Source organism: Osmia bicornis, chromosome 16 (assembly GCF_907164935.1).
Source record: "Osmia bicornis bicornis chromosome 16, iOsmBic2.1, whole genome shotgun sequence".
Lineage (NCBI taxonomy): Eukaryota > Metazoa > Arthropoda > Insecta > Hymenoptera > Megachilidae > Osmia > Osmia bicornis.
Genome location: NC_060231.1, coordinates 6,050,007 through 6,074,104, shown reverse-complemented (window position 1 = coordinate 6,074,104; position 24,098 = coordinate 6,050,007). Strand labels below are relative to the sequence as shown.

Below are 24,098 nucleotides of genomic sequence, written 5' to 3'. Positions count from 1 at the left end.
GCAAAATGTTTAACAAGATATTTTGTAGCTGTATATTGTTATACTTAATAGCAATAATTTATTATTAAGTAATTAATGTATTAAAAGGTTTTTGGTAATCAAGATTTCCTACTATTTAAAATGTAATTTATGGTATAAGAAAGATCGCGCTACGATAGCTTCGAGGACGCTTGCAATGGTGGAAAATGGAATCTGTTAACCTGTGATGTTAATACAATTGTTTGTAATCGTAAAAAGCTTTTCATGGAATTAAAATGGCTGGTAAAATGTGGAATTCAGAAATATGGAAAGCATGGGATAAGCACGGAAAAAATGATTTGTAAGTGGCTAACGCGTTAACGTCCGAAGTGCGTTCGATTAATATTGAATTGATACTGCATACTCTGTGCAATTGATGGTTGCAACTTATCTCTCCTGTTTCTCGCTCTTCTGAAGAGTTAATTGTCAATTAACGACTGTTTGCAGCCTCAAGTTATTCAAGCACAAATTTAAGGAAGGCAACACTGCAGGTAATCCTCAACAATTTTTGGAGTTTACCATGTTCCATGAGTTTCACTATGCACTTTATGTGTTAAATATTCTTCACTTCCATGCTCTCGAACCTACTAACATTTTTTATTCAATAGATAAATGAATAATGTTGCATTAGAAGAGTTTTTTATGTATACTTTAAGTAAAGAATGCGCATAAATATTACAGATATAATGTATACATTATTATCCTCATTTTGTGATATCGCGCAATATATACCGAGCCTTTGTCAATTTATATTTTTCTTTACATTTTTGTATGTTATTGTTTCTACTTTTAGAATGGAGAAGAGGATTATACGAATTAATAACGAATGGAATCCGTGGGAACATAAAAAAGGACAGTGTTGTTCAGACATTAGGTGAACTGATGGTAAGATTAATAATTTATCAAAGTTTAGAATAAATGAAATAAAAATTGAGAAACAAAGATTTGATATAAAATTAGAGAAATCTTAATGGAGCTTATAAGTGTATCGGTAGAACTATTGAATTTAGATTTTCTTACATATGTTTAATGTACAGAATGTATGTATACTTTCAGAATATTGATGGAGCAATACCATCAGCAGTAGTGGACATATTTACACTGATAGACGCGGAAGCACTTAACGATGAAAGGAATAACTTCTATTACATTGTAAAAGAATCAGAAAAGGTATCATTTCGCAAGATACCAAAAATGATTAAATTGTTTATATAATGTAAAAAAGAGAAATGTATAATTACATTGTTAATTGATGTCATTTGCTTTTTATATAGTTTCTTACAGATAGGATATTAAAAGAACGATTAGAAATTGAAACATTACAAGATGTAGGAACGCTAAAGAATAAGAATTTTCAAACCAAATTCATCAAAGTGAAGACAAAATTGTAGTATGTATTCTTTCTTTATCGATATGATTTGTATTATTGAAAACATTTGTATAAGTCACACTATTTTTACAGCTATAAACAAAGGAAGTTTAATTTATTTAGAGAAGAAAGCGAAGGATATTCTAAGCTTATAGTGGAATTGAATCAGGAACGTCCAGAAAATGAAGTAGCATCAATTTTAGAAATTGTTAAATCTCTTATTGGTATGTTTGATGTACAGTAATATTCGTGGTAGGCTTATCTAGAAAAAATGGCGGAAATTTTTAAAACCCCAATACAGAAATTAATTTGGAGAATACCACAGTGCCATTTTTTCTACTGAAGTCTACCATGCTCGCTGTTCCACATTTAATATGATGTATTGACAAGTTTATGATAAGTTTATGATATATTCTTTTTATAGGGTATTTTAATCTTGACCCCAACAGAGTACTTGATATTTTACTAGAAACTTTTGAAAATCGACCTCAGGATGATGCATTTTTTATTCCTTTAATTCGTTCTTACATGAGTGATCAGCAGGTACTCTGTGAAGTTTTAGGATTTAAATATTGTTCAATGGTAAACTCTACCCCGTTTTCGTTGCAAAAAGTCACTGCGCTTATGTTGCAACACGGTGTTATTAAATTGGATGACATATTGCCCTGGTTAGTTCCGGATGATAGCACTATCGTCAAAGAACACGAACAGGCAATGAAACAAGCGAAAGAATATGTTCGTAAATTAAGCGTAATTTCTACTAAAGATAAAGAAGAAGTGCAGGAAGAAAAGGAAAATCCACAGGTAGATAAATTTCATCCTAATAAATAATGGTATTCGAATAACTTCACTTACATTATTGTCGTTTTATAGGACAAATATGCAAGTAATCAGAAATTCGGATTATGCGAAGCATTGCTGGAAATAGGAGCTTGGGACGTAGCACAAAACTTATTCAGCCGATTACCGGAGCACAGTTTAACCGATCAACGTCCTATTGCATTGGCGTTGTGTAAAATGATTCAATCTTTAATCGAGCCGGTTTATCGCAAGTAAGTTTAATCTTCCATCATTCAATTGCCATTCGATATTGATAGCTGTACCACCATATTATATTTCAGACATTGTATCATATCACAAAAATTACAAGGCAGAAGAGTTCCTCCTCTAAAGAGTTCTCTTGCACCAAAGCCGATAGAAAATCTCGAAAACATACACGATAAACTCTTACCGATGCTTATAGTTCTGGGCCCGAATTTACACCATGATCCAGTTTTAATGTACAAAATAATGAGATTATGTCATGCTGTTATAAAGCAGTGCCCGTTAGATTCGAATAAGCAACCAGTGGATAAGAATAACAATTTATATTATGATGTATTGACTATTCTCGATGTAGCATTATTACCTTCATTATCTTTTATGGATTGTAATTGTTGTGTCGCGGAGGAATTGTGGAACATTTTAAAATACTACCCATATCAGAATCGGTATTGTTTGTACGCACGATGGAAGAACGATACCCCATTGCAACACGCCGCTCTTTTGCGAAAGAGGGCAGACGCGCAGAAGAAAATCAAATCGATCATGAAAAGAGTGAGCAAAGAAACGATTAAACCTGTAGGAAGATCAATAGGAAAATTGACCCATTCCTCGCCTGGTGTATTGTTTGATTATGTTTTAATACAAATTCAGTTGTATGATAACCTTATAGGTATGTGAATTTTCCAGAGGTTCTGGTGTACTGTGAACCTTTCAGGATTTACATTGTCCTAATTGTTCTTTTTATGTTACAGGACCTGTTGTAGATTCTTTAAAATATCTAACAAACATTTCATACGACGTACTTGGTTACTGTCTCGTGGAAGCTTTAGCCGGTGCTGATAGAGATAGATTTAAACACGACGGCACCAGTATATCTCTGTGGTTACAGTCTCTTGCTTCATTTTGTGGAGCTATATTTAAGAAATATAATATCGAACTTACTGGTTTGTTGCAGTATGTAGCTAATCAACTTAAAGCACAAAAAAGGTACATTGTAGAAAATAAATTTATTTATCATAGCGTACATCTTTTAATTATACGTTAGTTAATTTTAATAATACTTTGGATATTTCTACAATTCTTCATTTCTTCCTCTCGAATGTTAGGGTATAAAATAATACAAGGGAATCAGATTAATACAGATAATTGTATTTTTTTCAGTGGTAATGTTAATAGAAATTATTAATTAATCGCTTTTTTAAACTAATAATAAGAATTATTAAGATCTATTGAGATAAATAGTGTATTTTTTTCGATGAACGTTAGCACATTATTTTCGAATGTACAGGGTATTGAACACTTTCACATGTGTGGTAAAGAAGACATTGAAAAACAAGATGAAATACAAATTTGATCCACTGTTTGTAATTTCAGAATATTAATACTGACAAAAAAAACATCAGTGAAATTGTGTTGTATGTACTATGAAGACTTTTTAATTGCAGTGAACATACATATACTATCACTCTGCTGTAATAGTTCATAAAATGGAAATACCTAATAACATTGAATGAATAGAATTTACAAATTTTTCATTGCAAAGGAAATTTACCAGTGATTATTTCAAATGTGTGGCAATATACAGTTCTCTCTTCATTTCTTTCAAACACATTTTACATTACAATGTATTCCAATGTATATCGAATATATTTTTGTTCTTTACTGAGCCATCTAATATTTTAATGACAAAGCTCAAAGAAGATTAATATAATTTTGAAGTAATTAAACATAAACCATTTTTAACAGTAAGAGGAATTTAATACAGAAACAGGAAAGAACTTCGAGGAAGGGATTGAGATTGAATATAATCCTGTATAAACAAGAAACAAATGGATAGAAAAATAAAAAAGATTTATTCAGTTTTTAATACAAAATATTTCTTACAATACTTTGTATAATACAAACATTTTGCTATTAAAAACACAAATAAGTGGATTTAAATAATTGACACATATTTGAAAGATAATTTTACAATATGAGAAATATTGCCACCGATATAATGAAAACCTAGAAGGACAAGGTAAATAACAATTTTTATTATGGAATTGGTTTTAATTTAGCTGTTTTAATATGAACAGCACTAATAAAGCATAATGAAAGTATATTACAATATTTCGAATTATACTTTTTCTTTCTAGGTATTTACAAGTTTATGAGAAAAATGGCAAGATGATATTTTAATTGAAGGGATAAAAAGCTAGTCAAGTGTATGAATCTCTGCAATAAAAAGTATAAATTAAGGATTATTTCTAATAATTTTTTAGGAAACAGTGGAAAAAGTTTATTGTATTTGTACAAACATCACACATTGAAAAAAAAAAAGATAACATTAATAGTTAATTTGTACTATGTATTTTTAAAAATAGGAAGATAGGATTCTACTTTTTAATTTGTTAAATTTTCTATAAAAATAGGAAGACAAGACGAACGGTAAAACTTCTAAATTCACAGTAATTTGGCAATTTATTATTTTATTTTGTTTTCAGCTTAGATTTATTAATACTGAAAGAAATAGTACAAAAAATGGCAGGTATCGAAGCTGCTGAAGAAATGACCTCAGATCAATTGAACGCCATGGCAGGGGGAGACTTATTGAAAAATGAGGTAAATTTTAATTATGAGGATGGCTAATTTAAATAGATGATTATTAATAACATATTTTTTTAGGCTGGTTACTTTAGTCAAGTTCGTAATACAAAAAAATCCTCCCAACGATTGAAAGAAGCCCTCGCTGAGCATGATTTAGCCGTGGCTCTGTGTCTTTTAATGGCACAACAAAAGCATTGTGTTGTGTATAGAGAAACAGATAAGTCGCATCTTAAACTTGTTGGTAAATATATATTTCTATAATTTTTCTTTTGAGACTTCACTAAAAGAACTATAAAAAAATATAATCTGATATAAAATTATAGGAAAACTGTACGATCAATGCCAAGATACATTAGTACAGTTTGGAACATTTTTGGGATCTACAATGACCGTAGACGAATACGTGGACAGACTTCCTTCTATACATTCGATGCTCCAAGACAATCACATACATTCTGATGTTGCATTTTTCCTTGCAAGACCAATGTTTGCGCATGCTATTAATGTGAGTAACTTTTTAAATTCTCAATCCTCAAATATATCTAACATCTACCCTTTTTCAGATTAAATACGATGCCCTACGTAAAGCTGATCCAAATTACAAAAAAATGTCTACTGCTATGAAACAGGCAAAATATGCAGAAGCAGCACAAGCCGTAATGGCACCAGTTGCTCAGTCCGTCAGACCATTGCATCCTTTAAAAGTATGGGAAGATATCTCTCCGCAGTTCCTTGTAACATTTTGGTCACTGTCAATGTACGATCTGTATGTTCCCGTTGAAAGTTATCAGAGGGAAATAAATAAATTGAAACAATTCGCTGCGCAAAGTGCTGATTCCAAAGATATGGTACATTGAAAAATTTCTTTGAGAGAAACATAAAATCTTTGTAAAACATTAATTTTAAATTCATATATTTTTTATAGACTGTTAGTAAGGGAAAGAAGGAGCAAGAAAGATACACAACCTTGATTGAGAAACTACAGGATGAAAGGAGGAAGCAAGAGGAACACGTTGAAAAAGTGTTTGCATATTTAAGGTAAATTTTATTGATTGTATGACACGCTGAAAAGAAAAAGGTTTAATTTTATTATTGATACTTGAATATTAGGCAAGAAAAAGATACATGGTTTTTATCTCGGAGTGCAAAATCTGCAAAGAATGAAACAATAACACAATTCCTACAATTGTGCCTGTTTCCCCGGTGTACATTTACCACCGTGGATGCCATGTACTGCGCCAAATTTGTTCACACAATACATTCTTTAAAAACTGCAAACTTCTCAACCCTTCTTTGCTATGACAGAGTAAGTACAATTAATCAATTAAACGTACGTGCAATTATTTATTGAACTATGTTTAACCTTCCAGCTGTTCTGTGATATAACATATTCAGTTACCTCGTGTACCGAGAACGAGGCGAATCGTTACGGTAGATTTCTGTGCGCCATGCTGGAAACAGTAATGAGGTGGCACTCTGAAAAAGCCATATTCGATAAGGTATATTTTTCTCGTGTACTTTGAAATCGATCATTAAAATTCTTACACGTTCACGTTTTATTTTAGGAATGTAGTAATTATCCGGGATTCGTAACGAAGTTTCGCGTTAGTAATCAATTTTCCGAGGCGAACGACATGGTAGGATTTGAAAATTACAGACACGTGTGCCATAAGTGGCATTATAAAATCACAAAGGTACTCCATTTTTATAAATGGTATGGTTTTATTTTTTTAAGGGATTAGAGATTAAAATATCAAAATTGTATTTTTCTTTCTTAGGCCATTGTGGTTTGTTTGGATTCCAAGGATTATGTACAAATAAGAAATTCTTTAATAATATTAATCAAAATATTGCCACATTTCCCTGTGCTGGCAAAGTTATCTCAAATTCTTGAAAGAAAAGTAGAAAAGGTTAGAGAAGAGGAACGTGGCCAACGTCAGGATTTGCATGTTCTTGCTACGTCGTACAGCGGTCAGCTAAAAGCTAAAACTCCAAACATGATTCGCGAAGCAGATTTTCATCATGTGGGAGACAAGGTTTATAATTATCCTCATTTTATATACCAAGTACTTTTAATGCATCGAGTAGTTTATTCAACATTATTTTCTACGCAGACTGGAAAAACACAAGATGCCCAAAATAACGAAGCGTCAGAGAAAGTTGGTGATGGTATATCGAATAAAGAAATCACTAATGGTGATACAAGAATAGAAAAAGAAAATAAAGATCAACGAGAAAAACGAACTGCATCTAATCAATTGCATCAGTAAGTTATACACTAAGTAATTAAATCTTTCTTTAATAACCAATTAACATTTTGTCTTTAACGCAGTGAAAGTTCGGAAAAAATTAGGAAAAAAGAAGAAAATAAAGAAAGTTCAGAGAGTAAGGATAAGCATATAAAAAAGGAGGAGATTAAGGAAGATGATTCAATGGATAAAAAAGATAGAAAATATTACAAAGTAATTATAAAAATGAATAGATAACATTTATAAAATAATTTATACTTTAATTTGAATATAATTGTAGGAAGAACATTATTATGCAACTGGAGTAGATAATTTAGACCGAGATCTTTCTAGTGTATCAAATAGTAGTGCTAGCTCTGGGCCAACACAAGATGGATCAGACAGAGGTTTGCACTTAAAAAAGAAATGCAAGAAATACATATATTAATTGTACATATAAATTTTAGTATAAATTATGACATTCGTGTTTCATTTCAGATGCCAAAAGAAGAAAAGTTGAAAGTGTACAAAAGGTGTGAATCATTGAACTACTATTATCATATCCTCCATTTTCTAAATACTCTTTTGTAACTATTATTTCTGTTAACAGGAAGGAAGACGGGCAGATGGTAATCTCGATAAAAAGGAACGTTCAAGTAAAAGCAAAATAAGGGACGAACAAAAGGAACTCCGTAGAGAAAAGAAATTAGGACGAAAAAGGGTATATTTTATATTTATAGTATTTAATATAAATCATAATAATTTCATTTAAATACATGTATACATAATTTGTGTTTAAACAGGACAGAGCAGATGAATCCGCAGTTGCAACTGAACAAAAGAGAAGAAAAGATGATGAAAGAGGTGATTATTTGTTTTGTCAGTTAAGGATTTTTATTTTACTGTAAACGATAATTGATTATTTTCAGCAAAGGGAACACATCAAAATGGTGATATCCCTGAACACAGAGAAAAACATCATTATAACAAGGTTAGTTGTTTTCATTTTCATTTTCTTTTCAATCATCTAACAAAGATAAAGAGTATCATACTTAAAATAAAATGGTCGATTATTAGGGCATCGCATTAGAAGACTTTTTTTTTCTTCATATTTTGTCAATTTAATCATCAATGATAAAGTTAGCGTTTTCATGAGTAGGTCATTAGTCGTCTTCCCGCTATAAAATTGATATCACAAGTTTAGAAAACATTCGTGTCCCTGTTTAATTAGAATATTCGACAACACATTATACATATAACATATTACACTTTTTTTTGGTAAATCCTGTAACATCACAATTTGCATATATCCCAACATTCAGTCTATAAATTAACTTTTTAATCATTTTTCTAACACTATTCCTTGACCCCTTAGTTGATAAAGACGTCCGCTTCGAGTACATTGAAAAGACGAAATGGGAGACAATAGCAAAGACCAGAAAAACTAGGTGATACTATCAAGTACCCAAACGCCAATTGCAGACAAACATGGCATTCATAAAGTTTATATAAATATATTATTTTCAGGAAAAGTCACCCTACACAAAGGAACGTACTCATGAACGGGATGGTCGTGAAAGCCGAGATAAACAATATCCTTTTTTATACTTTATAAAATATTCATTGATTTTGATTGATTTTGTTTTGTAAATTATATAAGTATAATCCTTAACCATAAACACTAGAAGGAGTTCGGATCCCAAACGAAGATGATGTACAACAATGGACAAAATTTGACTTAACATTTTATATACTACGTTTGGTGTTGCATGTAATTAAGGTAGAATTCGAATAATAATAATAAAGAAAAAAAAATTAGCGATTAATTTGTATATTATATTAACGTCCAATTTTATAAAATAAAGTAGGTAACGAAAGATTTTTGGTACACGTTCAGTTCAATCATAGATTTGTACATATAATACAAATTTTATATTATTTATAATAGAAATTAGTAATTGCAATAAAAACTTTTATGCAGTATTTCTATCGTTTCATTATTCGTTGATTACAGATTTCCTCTGTAAACTGAGGAAATTAGATCAGTGTAAAAAATGAATATAAATATTGTGCTGTAAAATTGATGTATATTTCTTAAACAAATTTCTTACTGCTATAAAATTACTATAAAGGCAACATCATGGTGAATTATTGATGAAATTATAATAATATTGATCTGCTTTCAAACTTTCTTCTTCCAAACGTTTAAGCCTCAGCTTTGCATCTTGAAGAATATCTTCTGTTGAGCTACTTTCACTGATAACCGTGTTTGTATTAACAGTTTGCGTTGGAACTTCTACGCTGATGGGTCTCAACGAACGTATTCCTTCTACTTGACGTGATAACTGAAGAGCGCGTTGAGTTATCTGTTCAATCTTTGACTGTTGATCCTGTACAAGGGCAGTTAATTCTTCCTTCTCCTTAGTAAGAACTTTAATTTTATCTTTTTGTATTATGTCATTAATATCGTCCGTTTGTACTTCTATGTTTTTAAATATAAGATTAGATCCTTTGTCTACCGAGGGTTCTGGTTGCATTCTTTTCTGTTCTTGTAACTTTCTTAGCTCTTGCTCTAATTTATTACGCTTGTCCTGTTCTTCCTGCAATCTGTACAAATTGTAATATATAGTAATTCAAAAGAAATAACGCATAAAATATGTTTAAATATGAAGCTACCTCTCTGCTTCCTGTAACAATAATCTTTCTTTCAATGTCAATTCCATTTCCTTTTGAAAAATCTGATGCTCCTTACTCTGCTTCTTTTCTTTCAAATGTTTTTCCTTCAAACTCAAGGAATGCATGATGTTCTACAAAATTAAAATTACTTTAAACTCATGAATATCAATAAAATTAATCTGTATTACCTGAACTTCCTGCAGTTTTTTGTTCAATATTTCAAGCTGCTGTTCGATGAGTATTGCTTGTTCTTTTAACATCATTTCTCTTTCATGCAACTTGTGATCAACTGTCTGTTTATGTATAATCAATTTCTTCTTCAATGCAGTTAATTTTTCTATATATGCATTGTAAGATTGCCAAGAAAATTCAGTTTGTGTATATTCATTACAAAGAATTATCTTTTCTTTTATTGGCACATCATTGTGCAGATTATAAGAGAACATTGTGATACATTTTAATATACATAAAAGAAGTGGCATATCATTTTCAATATACTGTGATATGACGTACTGCCCCTTAGGGTCATGAGGATTTATACCTAACGTTTCTAAGGCATGCGATACATAGTCGCTTCGTAATTTTTCTTTATTACATTTCTCATTTTCATCAGAACACTGAACAGTTTTCTTAGAAAAATCTATTAACAGGGGTGCTTCACTTGCAAATACAGATAGAGTATAAGCATAATTATGGTTCAACAAATACTCTGCTATTAGTAAATCGTAAATATATTGTTTCGCAGACTTCGGACTATTGTTTTTCAAAGTGAAATCTTTACTTTTTAACGCATTTATTAAGTTTTGTCGAAGATGCGTTCTTATGTTCGATATCACTCCACATTTTTCAAACCTTCAAATATAAATTTATAGTATAAATTACAATTTATATAATAATCGAGAGTTATGTATTTTAAAATAATACTAATTAATAGAATATTTGAAATATAAATTCTATTAATCGTGTGTATAACTTAACCTATATCTTTTTAAGAAACATTATTTTAGTTCTACTTATTCACCATTGGTACATATTAGAAAAATATTCTTGATCCATTTTGCATTAAATAATTTCAAATATTTATTAAGTAAAAATGTATCTGTAAATTAGAATTGTTCCTGTTTGAAAATAAACACATCAGTTTTTGTATATACAAGGCTTCTTTATGGAAAATGGCGATGTAGAGGAAGCAAGAATTTTTAAAATCATAATTTTGATGATATTAATATTACAAGTGATTTATATATATGTATAAACAAAATAATATATTTTCTAATTATTAAATATCATAAAATTTAATATATAACTGAAAAGTACGAATAATAAAGTAAATATCAATTCAAATTTTCGCGCGTAGACTCAAGTGGCGGGGTGGGGGAAGGACTACAGCCCTATATATACGAGGCCCCTTGCGGTTTACCGGCATTTTTGCCGGACCCGCTCACAGGGTAGGATGGAAATCATGGGAAGGGGTGAGAACCTCGGGTCGTCGCATTTTTCCAGAAGTGTACCGTCTTTGGCACATTATACAAAATTCATATTAACACATAATGTATAAAAATATACGAATTTATTAATATTGCTTTACAAAAATCGCTGGTTTCTTAGGTAAATAATGTTGAATATTCATAATTATTCAACAGTAGAATTATAAGAATTTTAGATTCTTTTCATACACATACACTCAATTGAAAAATAAATTAGAAACAATAATACCAAAGAAAAATTACAAATCCTTCACATGATAATGCTTCCTTCAATCACAAACATGCAATATATGTATACCTTTTCAGACAATGTGTATCGCAATTTTGTACAATTTGTACAACTTATAGTAAATCGTCTAACTCTGTAATACTAGGTAAAGTTGTCTTACAACCGTTTAAGTGTTTAGTATCGTTCAGAACATTTTTCTTTCGTTTAAATATAAATTAAGAATTGAAAGAATTTCTTATGAAACTTTAGCTTTCTTTACATCTGTTCTTTTAGTTTTTGGTCGTTTGTTCGTTGCGACCGATTTCTCTTCCTTCGAAAATTCGTATTTAGCCGCCAGTCGTTCTCTTATTAGTAAACCGTGAATTAACTTCTTCCAATTACCGTAAACCCTTTTCTCTTGCTTCTCTTTAGCTCGTTTAGTAGCTTCGACCTGCTCTTCTTCCCAAGCTTCTCTTAACGTATCCTCGTGTTCTGAGCAAACAACGTATCCTTCGATAGCTGGTACCGCGCCCATACATCCAAAGTTAAAACCCACCACTGCTGGTGCGCAATCTATATTAAGCTTTCGAGCAATACGATTTAAACCTGGAACTATAACATTATTCCATTATGATTGTATCTTAAATCCCGTTCTTTATCTAATCGCTAGATCAGATATGGCCTAGCCATTTCCGATTGAAAAATATAGCGTTCAAGCAAATTTTTAATAACTTACGATTTACGTGAACCGTGCCTTTTGGAAGCATAGATTGTTTAAACAAATCTACGTTTCCGTACTCGTTACGCGGGACAATACCATCCTTCGCTTCCGGTGGTTCATATTCTGTAGTTTGCCATTCACCAAATATCTCTAACGCCGAATCTTTAATTACCATTCTTGAAAGCTGTGAAAATTTCCATATTAAAATATTGTGCTCGCTAGTGAAAAATGTGGAAGATTAAAATATCCATTACCTTATCATATTTTGGACGAGACTTAACTATCTTATAAGGCTCCTGTTTCGGTTTTACAACTCGGGCCTGTTTCAACCACGTTTCTCTTGAACGAAGCGTGTGCACACAGTGCCTTGAGTAAATGGCATCGCCTGTGCCAAGATGTCCCAATGGTACACAGTCCGGAGGATATAGTGCTTCAAATTTAAGTAAATGCCTTGCAATTACGTACAATGGATGCCCTTTGCATTCACCAATCGTTTTGGGCAATGGTTGCTCCAATTCTCTAAAATATACATAATATGTGAAAATATGCATTTTTCACAAATAAAAGTATTTAATTGAATACATACTTTTGTAATAGCATCTCGTCTTCAGCTCTAGAAATAGCAGTATCTTTTTCCTTCCAATGAGATAAAGTTTCAAGCCACCATTTCTCATCAATGCGTTGTTTACGCGTAACTGTCAGCCATTGAGGACAGTAACGTCTAGTCACATCTTTTATTAAATTCTCTGAATTCCAAGCTACTATATATAATACCGGCTTCTTTGCTCTTTTCTGAAACAAGGTATAATTATTATTAGTATTTTAAAATATAACATTACTTTTCAATTTCCTTACATATATATCTGTGACACAATGGATCTTTTCATCCATCACACTTGCACAGATCCAGCTTTCCTCTGATTCTAAATATATTTCAGCCCAAATGTCCTGCGACTTTTTTGCTTTATCTGGTTCCTCAGTTTCGCTATCAGAAGACAGTATCTTTGTAACACTTCTCTTATTGCTTTTAACAGTTTTTGTTACTTCCTTTTTATTCGAATTATTTTTTGAACGTTTAGGGGTAGGTTGAAATTCCGTTTCAGAATCAGTGGAATCCTCTTCTATATAATATTTTGATTTTGTACCATCAGTTTCTGCTATTGCTTTATCTTTAGGAACGGCATTCACCTTACGAGATCGTAATTGTTTGAAACTGATCCCACTTTTTCCTTGTTCCGCAGTTTCAGATTCATCTTTGCTACCTTTATTTTTATTACCCGACGTTGTAGCTGCCTCATTGTTAGTTTTGGAATCTTTGTTTTTCTTTGTGCCTTTCTGAGGTTTTGAACGCAAAATTTCAGCTGCTTTTCTTTTTGCTTCTATATTAGCATTTTTCTTTGCTTCTGAGCTATTTTGGACTACATCTGTAGTATCAGTTTCTTTCTTCTCCCCTTTCTTACCTTTCTTTGATGAACTCCCTTCTTTCCCCGTACTAGATTTACTTTTCGATTTGGTTTGCTGCCCTTTCGAATCATTTTGGAATAATGGACTATCACTGTATGCTCTGTGTGGTGGACAAAGAGAGATCACTAACCGACAATTTAAACCTAGAGCTCTCAATGCAACAATGTATAGCAATACTAGCTCCTTATAATCAGAAATTTTCTTCTCCTCTATTACCTTCAACAATGATTCCTTATTTATGCATTTATTACCATTGGTTTCAACAACTTCAAATGAGAATATATGCTTAAACCATTTTGTAAACTTCTCTAAATATACCAGATCGATTCTTTTCTTCGGATAATTGGAAGTTGAAATTAAAGACAATACAGCTGCCATTATCTCAGGCTGATTAATCTGTTTGTTGAAATGAAACCCATAGGCTAGCCAACATAGCAATCCAACTTTTTCTACCAATATCTGACTAGCTCTTAAGCGTCTCCTTAAAATTGCTTTTATATCTTGACCTCCCTTCTTCTTCTTTTTATTAAACACTAAGCTCGTACCAGGCAAAGTAATCTTAACTCCATCTTTTGGGATGGTATATTCGGTAGGAGCTTCCGTGTCTTCAGTTTTTACAGGAGTATTTACAAGTTTCTTTTTACTAGGTGACCCTGTGCTACTCTCACCTTGAAGCAGGAGTTCAGTGATCTCGTTGAAAGATGTATCTTGTGGTTCTGTTTTCAGCTTCTGTATTTTTCCCTCATTTTTTGGCGGTAAGAGGCAGTTCGAAGTGGACGGTTCTTTTTCGGTTTTCTCATCGTTGATCTCGAGTTTCTGGGAATATTCTAAATTTTTTAAAACCTGAGTGAAAAGTTCAATGTTACTTGCTTGATCGATGTCATTGAAATCTTCATCCCCGGTACTCTCATCTTCGGTACCGCTGTCGGATGAAGTTACATTAGGTTTAAGACTTTCCCTAGAGTTCGAATTACTTTTCTTTAAATCAATAAAATGTTCATCGCTACTGTCAGATGTGTCATCCTCTGATAAGCCATTCATTTCAGCGAAAATATATTACCAGTTCAGCGTCAACTTACTCCTCTTGCACCATGTTACATGTTCGATATTGCATTCTATAAATCTGCAAACATGTTTGTATAGTTCGGTAACATTCATAGGGTAGATTTACACAAAGTAGGAGATGAGTAAGATAAGAGATAGTACAAATAAGATAACATTACTGTTGTAACGAAAATTGCATAATTTATTTAACACATTACAAATAAATACATGAAATAAATAATTGTATACAGTTCAATCGCTGTCGTGTTTAGAAAAAGGATTTAAGAAAATAGAAATGAATGAAACTTTATCTTATTTGTTGGTATTATAACCATTTATTTGTTGATAATGAATATTATAATGCAAATTCATTGTGGTTCATATTTTACTTTAGCGCAATTTTGTCAGATGGCGATTTCGTCGTTACAGCCAGCAGTGACTATACCGCAGTTCACCAGAGTCCATAACTGCGAAAAGACCAGTTTTCGTTCTTTGCGCATCTCCAGTACGCATCTTCGCCCTGATTGGCGATACTCCCAAGCTCGCTGCGTTCCCCCACCATCTTCCAATCTGCGCGTCGCAGTTATGGACTCTGGTGAACTGCGGTTACAATCCAACAAGACTACAGGTCACTGCCTGCACGGACTTGTCCTGAGGATTTCTGAATGATTCAGCGTGGTATGCAGCCGTCCGTGTTTAAAATTCTCATACCTGCTATTCTGCGAAGAGGTAATTTTAAATGTGCTAATAAAGTACGCAAATCTAACAAATACATGGACCAGTCAAATTGTACTAATTTTACTTTGAATTGAAAATTGATTTACCGATGATCATTTGATATTTCCAGCATCTCTAAAACATTGAGATACATTTATCAAATTGAATACATTATTAATTTTAAAAATTACTTTTGCAGTAATTCTAAAAGTTTTACCCTCCCACGTTTTTCAATTTCTATGTATTCTCCTAATTGTCGGTAGATGGTAGCGCAGACACTGTTCAAATAATTTCAACTTGCATTTACTTAGAACATTTCTATTTATATAAATTTTATTTTCTAATCAATAATCGAGATTTAATCACAGATTATTCGAATTATGATGTTTCTATTGAAAGTATTTAAATTGTTTAACGTAAATAATGTATGAAATAGCTGAACAACCTATTGATGTATTTCCGCATAACTGTTTCCAAGCAGAAAGGAACAGCCATCTTTTTAAGATGATGCAATCGATGACACGTATCGACTGTGTCGCCAGTCGCTTTCAAATTTGTCAAATTCTTAACAGTCAGTTTTCATGATAAGTAAAACTGCAAACCGCGATTACAATCGAATCGTTATGTTATTTAAGATAATGCAAAATGATCTTTATCAAACCATATTCTATCGAATGTTAAACGAAAGCCGCCAGCTGGGAGTGCTATTTTGAACGAAGCACAGCGTTGCCAGATCATTCGGCGAGCAAGTTCAAACACGTGCCCCGTGTTTTACTCTTGGAAAGAGATAACTGCACTGCCTGACAAAACATAATGTTTGCTTTTCACTTGATTCATCGGTATGTTTTTCGCGAATATACTTGATCGATCAAATGCTGAAATAAAATCATCGTTTCAAGCTATTCAACGATCACCCTGAATCATATCTCTGGGAACGTGTGTCACACGTTTTAAACATTAAAATAGTGGAACGAAGAGGGAAACTTAAATCCGAGAATATGGGAAATATTACATGCTCCAATAAGTATCTCACGTATGTTCATCGATCTTACCGAAACGTTTCGTTTCTTTCCAAAAATAATAATCAAAATGTAATCGTGATCGTTTAACATATAGTAGTTACGTTTCGACGTTCCTTTCAATGGTAGAATTTTGAAAAAAAAATTCCTCAAGACAAGTTCGAACTTGCCGTCGGACAAGAAAGGCCGAGTCCAAAGGAAGAAACGTGACAACGTAGCAACTGCGTGAGCCGAGATGCGCGGCATGAATAGCACCAACGTTGATGGGTCGGCCCGTTGTCAGGGGCTCAACGGGGCAAGGGGGAGGGTAAAAGTTTCCACAGTGGTGGGGATGGAGGAGCAACGTAGAAAGGTAAGGGGTAAGCGATACGCTTTGCGTGTGGTAGTCATCGGTGAGCGTAATATAACCGAGGTAATGTTACCGTGTAGCTGTTTACGGAGAATTTTTGGTAATTTCAGAGGGTACATCTAATTTCCCCGGTTAAATTCGAAACGGTATCAATTCCCCAGAATTTTCTCCGATTAACATATTTTACCTAACGTATTTTAGGTAGGGATAGAACTATATCAAGAAAAATGATCTGAAAAAATGCATCGATCGAAAGATTTCAAAACTCCCCAAAACAGACATAGACGATGCATTAACGATCCCGCGTAAAATCAGCGCGCGAATCTTAAGTTCCATGCTTAACTTCGCGATGTAGAATTTTTCGAAAACTTCAAATATACTGTACAGCTGTTGGAATGCATAGGTAATTGAAATTGATGCGGACGTATTCACCGTGGCAGGAGTTTGATGTCAGGGCGATAGGGGTAAGTTTAGGGAAAGGTAAGGGAAGATCGGGGGAAGAAAACGCGTTGCCATCGGTCGAAAATCTTCCGTTTGAAGATTTCCGTCGAGAAACGTCGGACGTGGTGCGGCGCATTGGCGACGGTGAAATCATAGAGGGGACGACCCCTCTTGCCCTACTCCGTTGGCCGCAACGTCATTGTGCCGTGTGGGGCCATGATCGTTGTAGTGTGTGTGCGTCCCTCGAGCTGCGCGCAGCCTGCCCAGTAAATACGAGGTTTCCGTTCACCGAGTACGTGTCGAAAGAGTGCGTAGTAAACGAAGAAAGTATCCGTATCTCGGTATCCCGTGTCACCGGCGTGTGTCCATCATGCCGTTGAGTATTGGGGTTAACCTAAGAGTGACCGGGCACTGTAATCAGGGCGGTCGTAAGTACATGGAGGACATGTTCAGCGTGGCCTTTCAATCTACACCGGATGACAAAGATCTGGAGTACGCCTTCTTTGGGATATTCGACGGCCACGGTGGCGGCGAGGCAGCTACCTTTGCCAAGGAGCACCTTATGAACGTAATCGTGAAGCAGAAAAATTTTTGGAGTGATCGTGACGAAGACGTACTTCGAGCCATCAGAGACGGATACGTGAACACGCACTATGCGATGTGGCGGGAGCTTGGTAAGAGACCATTTTTTCCATTTCTAGTACCGTTATTTCATCGTTCCTCTAGTTTCTTCGAAAATCTCGATAGATTTTCAATATATTCATCCGAAAAACTGATGCTTATAACATTCGTTGAAGAATTTCTCTCATTGTCCCGCGTATTTCCCCCACCACCTGTGCCCGATTAGGTTAGAATTTAGGTTATGTAATCCGAGCTAACCTGAAAGTATCAACTGAAATAAAAAGTAGTTGAGAGAAAATATTCGATATCGTACGTTTCTCTGCGATTAATTTCTTATTTATGTAACAGAGAATTTTAGAAAAATAGTTTATCGATAATCAAGGGTAAATTTGAATTTTGTTAAAAATTTTCTTTTATGATAGATAAGTGGCCAAGAACCGCATCCGGGCTACCATCTACGGCCGGAACCACCGCTAGCATAGCGTTCATTCGCAAAGGAAAGATTTATATAGGCCATGTTGGAGATTCCGGTATAATACTTGGGTACCAAGTGGACGGCGATCCACAGTGGCGGGCTAAGGCGTTAACCAAAGACCACAAGCCGGAAAGTGGGCCAGAAATGGTAAGAATACGTGAGTCTGGTGGTAAAGTAGTCAGTAAATCAGGAGTGCCAAGAGTTGTGTGGAACAGACCACGCATAGGACACAAGGGACCGGTTCGGAGATCAACTCATATAGATGAAATACCATTTCTTGCTGTCGCTAGATCTTTAGGTAAGCCTTGTAACATCGAGCAGTTGATTTTGTACAATTATCTAAAATAACCAGATATATTTATTTTCTAGGTGATCTTTGGAGTTACAATTCCGAATTAGATACCTTTGTTGTATCTCCAGAACCGGATGTTAAAGTAGTTGCAATTGATGTTGAATCACATCGTTGTCTTATTTTTGGAACAGATGGTTTATGGAACATGTTGACGCCGCAAGCTGCAGTTGCTATTGTTCAAGCTGCCGACAGGCACAATGAGAAACACCTGATTGCCTCTCAGCAAACGTGTAACGGGGTGTGTATTTATAATCAATTTTATAAGAATAGTTGAATAGTTGAATTAATTATTTGGAACGATTTTTAGCAGCAAGCTGATAACGTTCAACTATGGATAAACCCCTCGAAGAGCCTAGTAGACAGAGCATTAGAAAGGTGGTCCTCGAAAAGGCTGCGTGCCGATAATACAAGTGTAGTTACATTAATGCTGGACCCACCTGGTCCATCTCGTAGCGAGGTATTTATTCTCTTTTCGGAAGAACTTGGAAAAATTCTCATCGAGATATTAATCAAACTCTGTATTTTAAAAGGTTATATTGAGCCAGAAAGAATGTGGCTTACCGCATCATACTACACCCACGCTTACAGCTACACCAGTTTCTGAAAACCCAGAAAAACTAACTCCCAGTCCAGTTGTTCGAAGCGTACCAAGACCTTCTCCAATAATAACTCACAATGTTGATCTCAAGAGACCAGACTTTTTGCCTGGAACCGAAGACAGCAGAGAGCCAAGATTAGACAATTCGTTGTTGGTAAACAAAGTTGATGAAAATTTTGATTTAACTCACGAATCGAATGATTTAATGCACGCAAATGTAGAGAACAACCCTATAGAAAGTAGTATTCGGGTCGCAGAGACCATTTCTAACGGAATAGTCGACAACTTAGAAACAAGTATCGCTGAATTCGAAAAAGACTCGACAGAGGTAATTGAAAGGCCTGATAGCGAACAGTCAGAGAAGCTAGATAAACAGGAGGATGCGATTGACGAGGCAACTCGTGAAAACGAATCTTCCGAATCAAAAGACAGAGACGACTCGAACGTTAAAAATGTGATACACCAAAGTGCATTTTCTAGTGAACGTAATGACATTGACTCTTCTACTTGTGTTAGTAGTAACGAACAGAACAGTGAATTTATCACGGAAAGTAACGCTAATGAGAATGAGATAAAAAGTGACGTTTTAAACAAACCACGTCATAAACAGTCCACGTTATTTTCTGCCCCGAGAACGGAAATCAGGAACGGACGAAGGGGGCACACCTTGAACGCTCATTCGCGTAATACTATTGTAGATTCAGGTTCGTTAGAGGGGAAAACTTATGTTAATTCGAGATTTAAATTGCGCAGTACAAAGGTATCGGTGACAGGGAATACAGTGGAGGAAAGTGTAAGGAACTCGGCTAGCAAGACGAGGAGTAGTGCTGTTGGTAATAAAAGAAGACATAGTGCAATATCACAGAGTGTAGTTAACACGTCTGACGAGTCGTGTGTTCTACAAGAATCATCGGCGAAGAGGAGAACGCGTTCAGAAGATCGTAGGAACCCAGTCGACGAGAACGATCCGGCTAATCAGTCTACGAAGGATGCGAGCAGTAATTTAAGTTGGCCTACAACCGAATCGAATATCACTCGTTCGACGACCGGTGCTACAACTATACCTGTACAAGATAGGCTATCTTTGAACACTTTCCAAAGAAATTTAGGAAAGAAAGCCACACCGGTGAAGGCGATCAGAAGACCCTCGCTGAAAGGTCTGTTGAAGCAACTATGGGCTGCTAGTCGTGGGGCGAGAGAGTGGGATCAAGGGAAAAGTAATAGATCAACGAGTAGTTGTACCGAGCGAAGGATAAACCGAACTATGTCTATTATAGGCTCGCCAGACACCGTTTCGCAACGTTGGCTTAGGTTAGTCTTTCTTTTTTCCTTCTTTACATAAATATTCTTGTATACTAAACACCGGAGTGTCATTGATATTTATGTTTATTTTTTAGGTCGGACACCATTGCTGCTGCGACACCTGTAAAAACATTGAGATCACGTAACGTCGAGATAAACGGTCACACGATATCCGCACAATTAGTCCATCAGTACGGAATGGTAAAGCAAAGTCGACTTTCTTTGCCGAGTAAATTGAAACAGTCTAGTAATAATGGTTTTCTCCAGTCGAGTAGAGTAAGGTCCTCCTCGTTGTCGTCCGGTATAAAACAAAATAATAATGGTACCGGTAACGGGGCTTGCTCGACGATTAATCCTACGAGCACAGGATGCAACACTAGTTCTGGAATGGCTAAGAGAGTAAAGTCACCTTATAATCCAAGCGCTAGATCATTAAGCACGCGATCACGAATTAAGCGTCTTGGAAAATGAGGTAGAGTAACACGTGTTGATTATGTTACTTGTTTCACAGGGTATTATTTCTTACCCTCAACGTTTCTTTTTATTTTTTCTTTCTTTACTGCGTGTTGCTTTTGATTTCTATGGAAGGTGCGCTGATTACAAATATTTTCGTCTGTACTATTGCATTTCATCGCGGATCTTATGCGTCAAGGATAATGCCATAGGCAAGGTATTTTGTCAGAGTCAAAGTTTTCCAGATGCCTCGACGGAATTGGGCTTGCATTTTATGGACCAAATTCGTACATAAAAAAAAAAGAGAAATTAACTTCGTTTTTTTTTTTTTCTAGTGTAATTCTTACCTCCTCTTGAACTGTTTTAAATAGCAAGCAGGGCAACAGCTTTCTTATCGATGCAATGGTATACGCCACTTCAACTTCCACGACACATTACAGGTGAAAAATCAATAGTATTTTTCATAATTGCGTACTTTTCAACATTATCAATGTTAGCAATAATATAAACACCAATTGAGAATGGTATAACGTGTTCTTTCATTTTTCGTGTTCCACTGTGACGAAATATCAAACGAATAGAATTTGCACGTGTATTCTCCAGTTGATCCTGTTGTCCAACGTGTGTCATTATCCGTATACGATGCATTATAGAACAGATTTCTAATTTTTCATCTTGGAAAGTAACAGTTATCTTATTTCTTGGAGATAACTAAAATATTCCTGGTTTTTTCAAATTCCAACTGTTAGTTAAAAAATGGTTAATATAGATTAAAATTTGTATTTATTTGAAGATGCTTTGTTTAATATTTTTATTGCTTCGTTTCACTAAAAAAATATCACTGGCTTAATGACTAATATGAGACTCCTTCCAATTATTCTATGCTTTCTAATATTTGACTAGCTTATTGAGGTGTTAATTATAGAAAAAAGGGGGGGGGGAAGTTAAGAAAGTACATGAACATATGTATAAATTGTATGAGTATGAATGGATGAACAAGAAGTTAGAATGAATGCGTCAAAGGGAGAAAATGTTTGTGTACGTGATTTGTAGAAATGATGTTTTTCCAATGATTCCTTTAAGTGTTACAGTCTTCTTAGGAGGAAACGACTTTAAGGTGATTAACAAATGGTTAAAGAGAATGTAATTTGCTTACAGTAAGATTTAGAAGTTATTAATATTATAGGATGTAGGTACGTAATCAGTGATCTGCTTTGGCTAAGTACAGAGTGGCTATTCAAGATTCAATGAAAATGAAAGGTAATCATTAAATTTTGATATTTAACTTTATACGATGACAGCACAAAGTCCCTGTCTTTCTATGTAAAAAGAATAATTCGTTATTCTTAGAGGTATTTCATTGTAAGTAATATGTGCACCATGTCTTGAATAGCAACCACTTGGTACGAAGCAACAAAATGACTGTCTATTATGCGATACAAAATATAGATTATATTTAGAACAATTTATTGAAATGGTTGAATTAATTGAATAAGTAATAAATTCAGTTGTTTATAGTTGTATAATAACGAAAGGGTGGTCAGGATGCAGGTGTTTTATATAAATTAGAAATACAATTCATTGGAATTTCTTCTTTTTTTTTCATTTTAAGGATGTGATTTTTGTGCTTGCGGTATTACTTTAAGGGATAATTTAAAGTCTTTAAGTAGCTAGCACTGCACGGTGCAAAATGTACTTCAGGACAATTTAGATTGAACTTGTTATAAATAATTAAAGTGGTACAGTAAGTTCACGTGTACATACTACAGTTTTATTTTACAATTTATATTCTTTTCTTTTGTAAAAAAAATTACTAAAAATTGATCAAGGATTTTAACTTGACGATATAAATTTTGGAAACTGATTTAATTCATTTAATAAATAGAAAATATATTTCATATAAAATAACATTGTGATAAAAGAATTTACTGTGTCCACAGATTTAAAATTGTAGTAATACTTCAGAAAGTACATGTTTATAATTACTTTATCTAATATTTTTATATTTTTACGTTTCATTATAGACAGTGCAAAGAAACATAAGTTATATAAAAGGGTGATGAAGAGTATGATAAATAATAACACGTGCCTACAATAGTTACCATTTAAATGTATATATATATGTATATATAAAAAGTGTATTAGGATATCATGGACCAAGAAGAAAGTGTTTTTCAATTATTGTAACAGACAAAAGCGACAAAAGACTAAAACAAATTTTAAATGGAATAGATATTAGACTTAATGAAAAAAGAAGATATATATATATATACTTTAAGAATGACTCTTCTTGGTGCATGCCACTATAAAGTTGTCACTATATATACATATAAATATATAAATATGTATTTAAACATTTAAATACATAAATTGTAAATGTAAATTGTACACGTATATCCATGAGGTGTCTATACGTGTAGATAAAAATTGTAGATGATTATGCTCATAGGAGAAGAAATAAATAAAATTTTTGCTAGCGTTTATTTATATACATGAAAAATTATTATATAATTATACATAGAGAAAGAGAGTGGAGTAGTTAAAAAAAAAAATTTAAAAAAAGGACGAAACCGTCTAATCGCGCTTGTAGGTTTAACATACGTTAAATAGGTGATCGAAACTAAGTATTTTCTGAGAGTTGAAGTAACAAGAACAGATGGGTTTATTAATGAAATCAGAAACACTGTAGCAAATGAAAATTAAATAGTGGTTTATCTCAGGTTAAGACTAGGTCGAAGGAGGAGAACTCGAACAAATGTGTGATCACGTTTAAAATCTGTATATTTTAATTAAATAAACTGAAATATACAAATGCTTGTAAATGTTTTCTTTGTGAAACTTAGTACAAGACTTCAACTCAATGTAAACTGTTAATATTCCTTGTAATGGTAGAAAAAAAAAAAAAAGGAAAGAAACATCATTG

The 24,098-nt window shown here is 33.7% G+C and overlaps 4 protein-coding genes across 9 annotated transcripts; 2 read left to right on the top strand and 2 right to left on the bottom strand.

Annotated features, from left to right (window-relative positions):
- Nucleotides 1-142: 142 nt before the first annotated feature.
- LOC114876630 (THO complex subunit 2) lies at nucleotides 143-9,608 on the top strand. Of its 3 annotated transcripts, XR_003789430.2 has the most exons (29): nucleotides 143-319; nucleotides 466-509; nucleotides 812-903; nucleotides 1,075-1,188; nucleotides 1,293-1,408; nucleotides 1,481-1,611; nucleotides 1,812-2,191; nucleotides 2,261-2,439; nucleotides 2,509-3,101; nucleotides 3,184-3,418; nucleotides 4,918-5,035; nucleotides 5,099-5,261; nucleotides 5,344-5,525; nucleotides 5,584-5,868; nucleotides 5,946-6,058; nucleotides 6,131-6,326; nucleotides 6,391-6,519; nucleotides 6,586-6,714; nucleotides 6,799-7,056; nucleotides 7,135-7,286; nucleotides 7,353-7,482; nucleotides 7,550-7,655; nucleotides 7,747-7,781; nucleotides 7,859-7,969; nucleotides 8,052-8,112; nucleotides 8,178-8,239; nucleotides 8,776-8,840; nucleotides 8,931-9,028; nucleotides 9,530-9,608. XR_003789430.2 is itself a non-coding variant. In XM_029188354.2 (28 exons), exons 1-28 carry the CDS (start codon nucleotides 255-257, stop codon nucleotides 8,959-8,961), a joined length of 4,275 nt encoding a protein of 1,424 aa, XP_029044187.2. In that variant the 5' UTR covers nucleotides 143-254; the 3' UTR covers nucleotides 8,962-9,231. The 3 variants fall into 3 exon arrangements, 2 of the variants coding, with proteins under 2 accessions (XP_029044187.2, XP_029044188.1); XM_029188354.2 differs by lacking the exon at nucleotides 9,530-9,608 and having other exon boundaries at nucleotides 8,931-9,231; XM_029188355.2 differs by lacking the exons at nucleotides 8,931-9,028; nucleotides 9,530-9,608 and adding an exon at nucleotides 8,624-8,696 and having other exon boundaries at nucleotides 144-319; nucleotides 8,776-8,841.
- On the bottom strand, nucleotides 9,316-11,092 carry LOC114876631 (trichohyalin-like). Its single transcript, XM_029188356.2, has 4 exons — nucleotides 10,946-11,092; nucleotides 10,113-10,776; nucleotides 9,925-10,055; nucleotides 9,316-9,855 (listed from the first exon to the last, which is right to left on the bottom strand). Exons 1-4 carry the CDS (start codon nucleotides 10,978-10,980, stop codon nucleotides 9,387-9,389), a joined length of 1,299 nt encoding a protein of 432 aa, XP_029044189.1. The 5' UTR covers nucleotides 10,981-11,092; the 3' UTR covers nucleotides 9,316-9,386.
- A 385-nt stretch (nucleotides 11,093-11,477) lies between these two features.
- Nucleotides 11,478-15,297, bottom strand: LOC114876652 (DNA repair protein complementing XP-C cells homolog). Its single transcript, XM_029188383.2, has 5 exons — nucleotides 13,196-15,297; nucleotides 12,927-13,132; nucleotides 12,595-12,859; nucleotides 12,356-12,524; nucleotides 11,478-12,231 (listed from the first exon to the last, which is right to left on the bottom strand). The coding sequence occupies exons 1-5, from the start codon at nucleotides 14,843-14,845 to the stop codon at nucleotides 11,876-11,878; spliced, it is 2,646 nt and encodes an 881-aa protein (XP_029044216.2). The 5' UTR covers nucleotides 14,846-15,297; the 3' UTR covers nucleotides 11,478-11,875.
- A 2,298-nt stretch (nucleotides 15,298-17,595) lies between these two features.
- LOC114876700 lies at nucleotides 17,596-23,991 on the top strand. 4 transcript variants are annotated; one of them, XM_029188473.2, is made up of 7 exons: nucleotides 17,596-18,048; nucleotides 18,418-18,768; nucleotides 18,840-19,060; nucleotides 19,130-19,279; nucleotides 19,353-20,731; nucleotides 20,818-20,923; nucleotides 20,990-23,991. In XM_029188473.2, the coding sequence occupies exons 1-7, from the start codon at nucleotides 17,745-17,747 to the stop codon at nucleotides 21,191-21,193; spliced, it is 2,715 nt and encodes a 904-aa protein (XP_029044306.2). In that variant the 5' UTR covers nucleotides 17,596-17,744; the 3' UTR covers nucleotides 21,194-23,991. The 4 variants fall into 4 exon arrangements, 3 of the variants coding, with proteins under 3 accessions (XP_029044306.2, XP_029044305.2, XP_029044304.2); XR_003789444.2 differs by having other exon boundaries at nucleotides 17,597-18,048; nucleotides 20,818-21,392; nucleotides 21,511-23,991; XM_029188472.2 differs by having other exon boundaries at nucleotides 17,597-18,048; nucleotides 19,133-19,279; nucleotides 20,818-23,991.
- The last annotated feature ends 107 nt before the right edge of the window (nucleotides 23,992-24,098 follow it).

Bases quoted from the DNA above. Each gene is read 5' to 3' on its own strand.
- LOC114876630 (XM_029188354.2), top strand. From the start codon at position 255: ATGGCTGGTAAAATGTGGAATTCAGAAATATGGAAAGCATGGGATAAG. The intron at 5,262-5,343 runs GTAAATATATAT...ATAAAATTATAG, and splicing joins GTCGCATCTTAAACTTGTTG to GAAAACTGTACGATCAATGC. The intron at 7,483-7,549 runs GTAATTATAAAA...ATATAATTGTAG, and splicing joins AAGATAGAAAATATTACAAA to GAAGAACATTATTATGCAAC.
- LOC114876631 (XM_029188356.2), bottom strand. From the start codon at position 10,980: ATGGATCAAGAATATTTTTCTAATATGTACCAATG. The intron at 10,056-10,112 runs GTAATACAGATT...TTAATTTTGTAG, and splicing joins AAAAACTGCAGGAAGTTCAG to AACATCATGCATTCCTTGAG. The intron at 9,856-9,924 runs GTAGCTTCATAT...CAATTTGTACAG, and splicing joins TTGTTACAGGAAGCAGAGAG to ATTGCAGGAAGAACAGGACA.
- LOC114876652 (XM_029188383.2), bottom strand. From the start codon at position 14,845: ATGAATGGCTTATCAGAGGATGACACATCTGACAGTAGCGATGAACAT. The intron at 12,860-12,926 runs GTATGTATTCAA...TGTATATTTTAG, and splicing joins GACGAGATGCTATTACAAAA to AGAATTGGAGCAACCATTGC. The intron at 12,525-12,594 runs GTAATGGATATT...AAATTTTCACAG, and splicing joins CTCGTCCAAAATATGATAAG to CTTTCAAGAATGGTAATTAA.
- LOC114876700 (XM_029188471.2), top strand. From the start codon at position 17,745: ATGCCGTTGAGTATTGGGGTTAACCTAAGAGTGACCGGGCACTGTAAT. The intron at 19,061-19,129 runs GTGTGTATTTAT...AACGATTTTTAG, and splicing joins CTCAGCAAACGTGTAACGGG to CAGCAAGCTGATAACGTTCA. The intron at 19,280-19,352 runs GTATTTATTCTC...GTATTTTAAAAG, and splicing joins CTGGTCCATCTCGTAGCGAG to GTTATATTGAGCCAGAAAGA.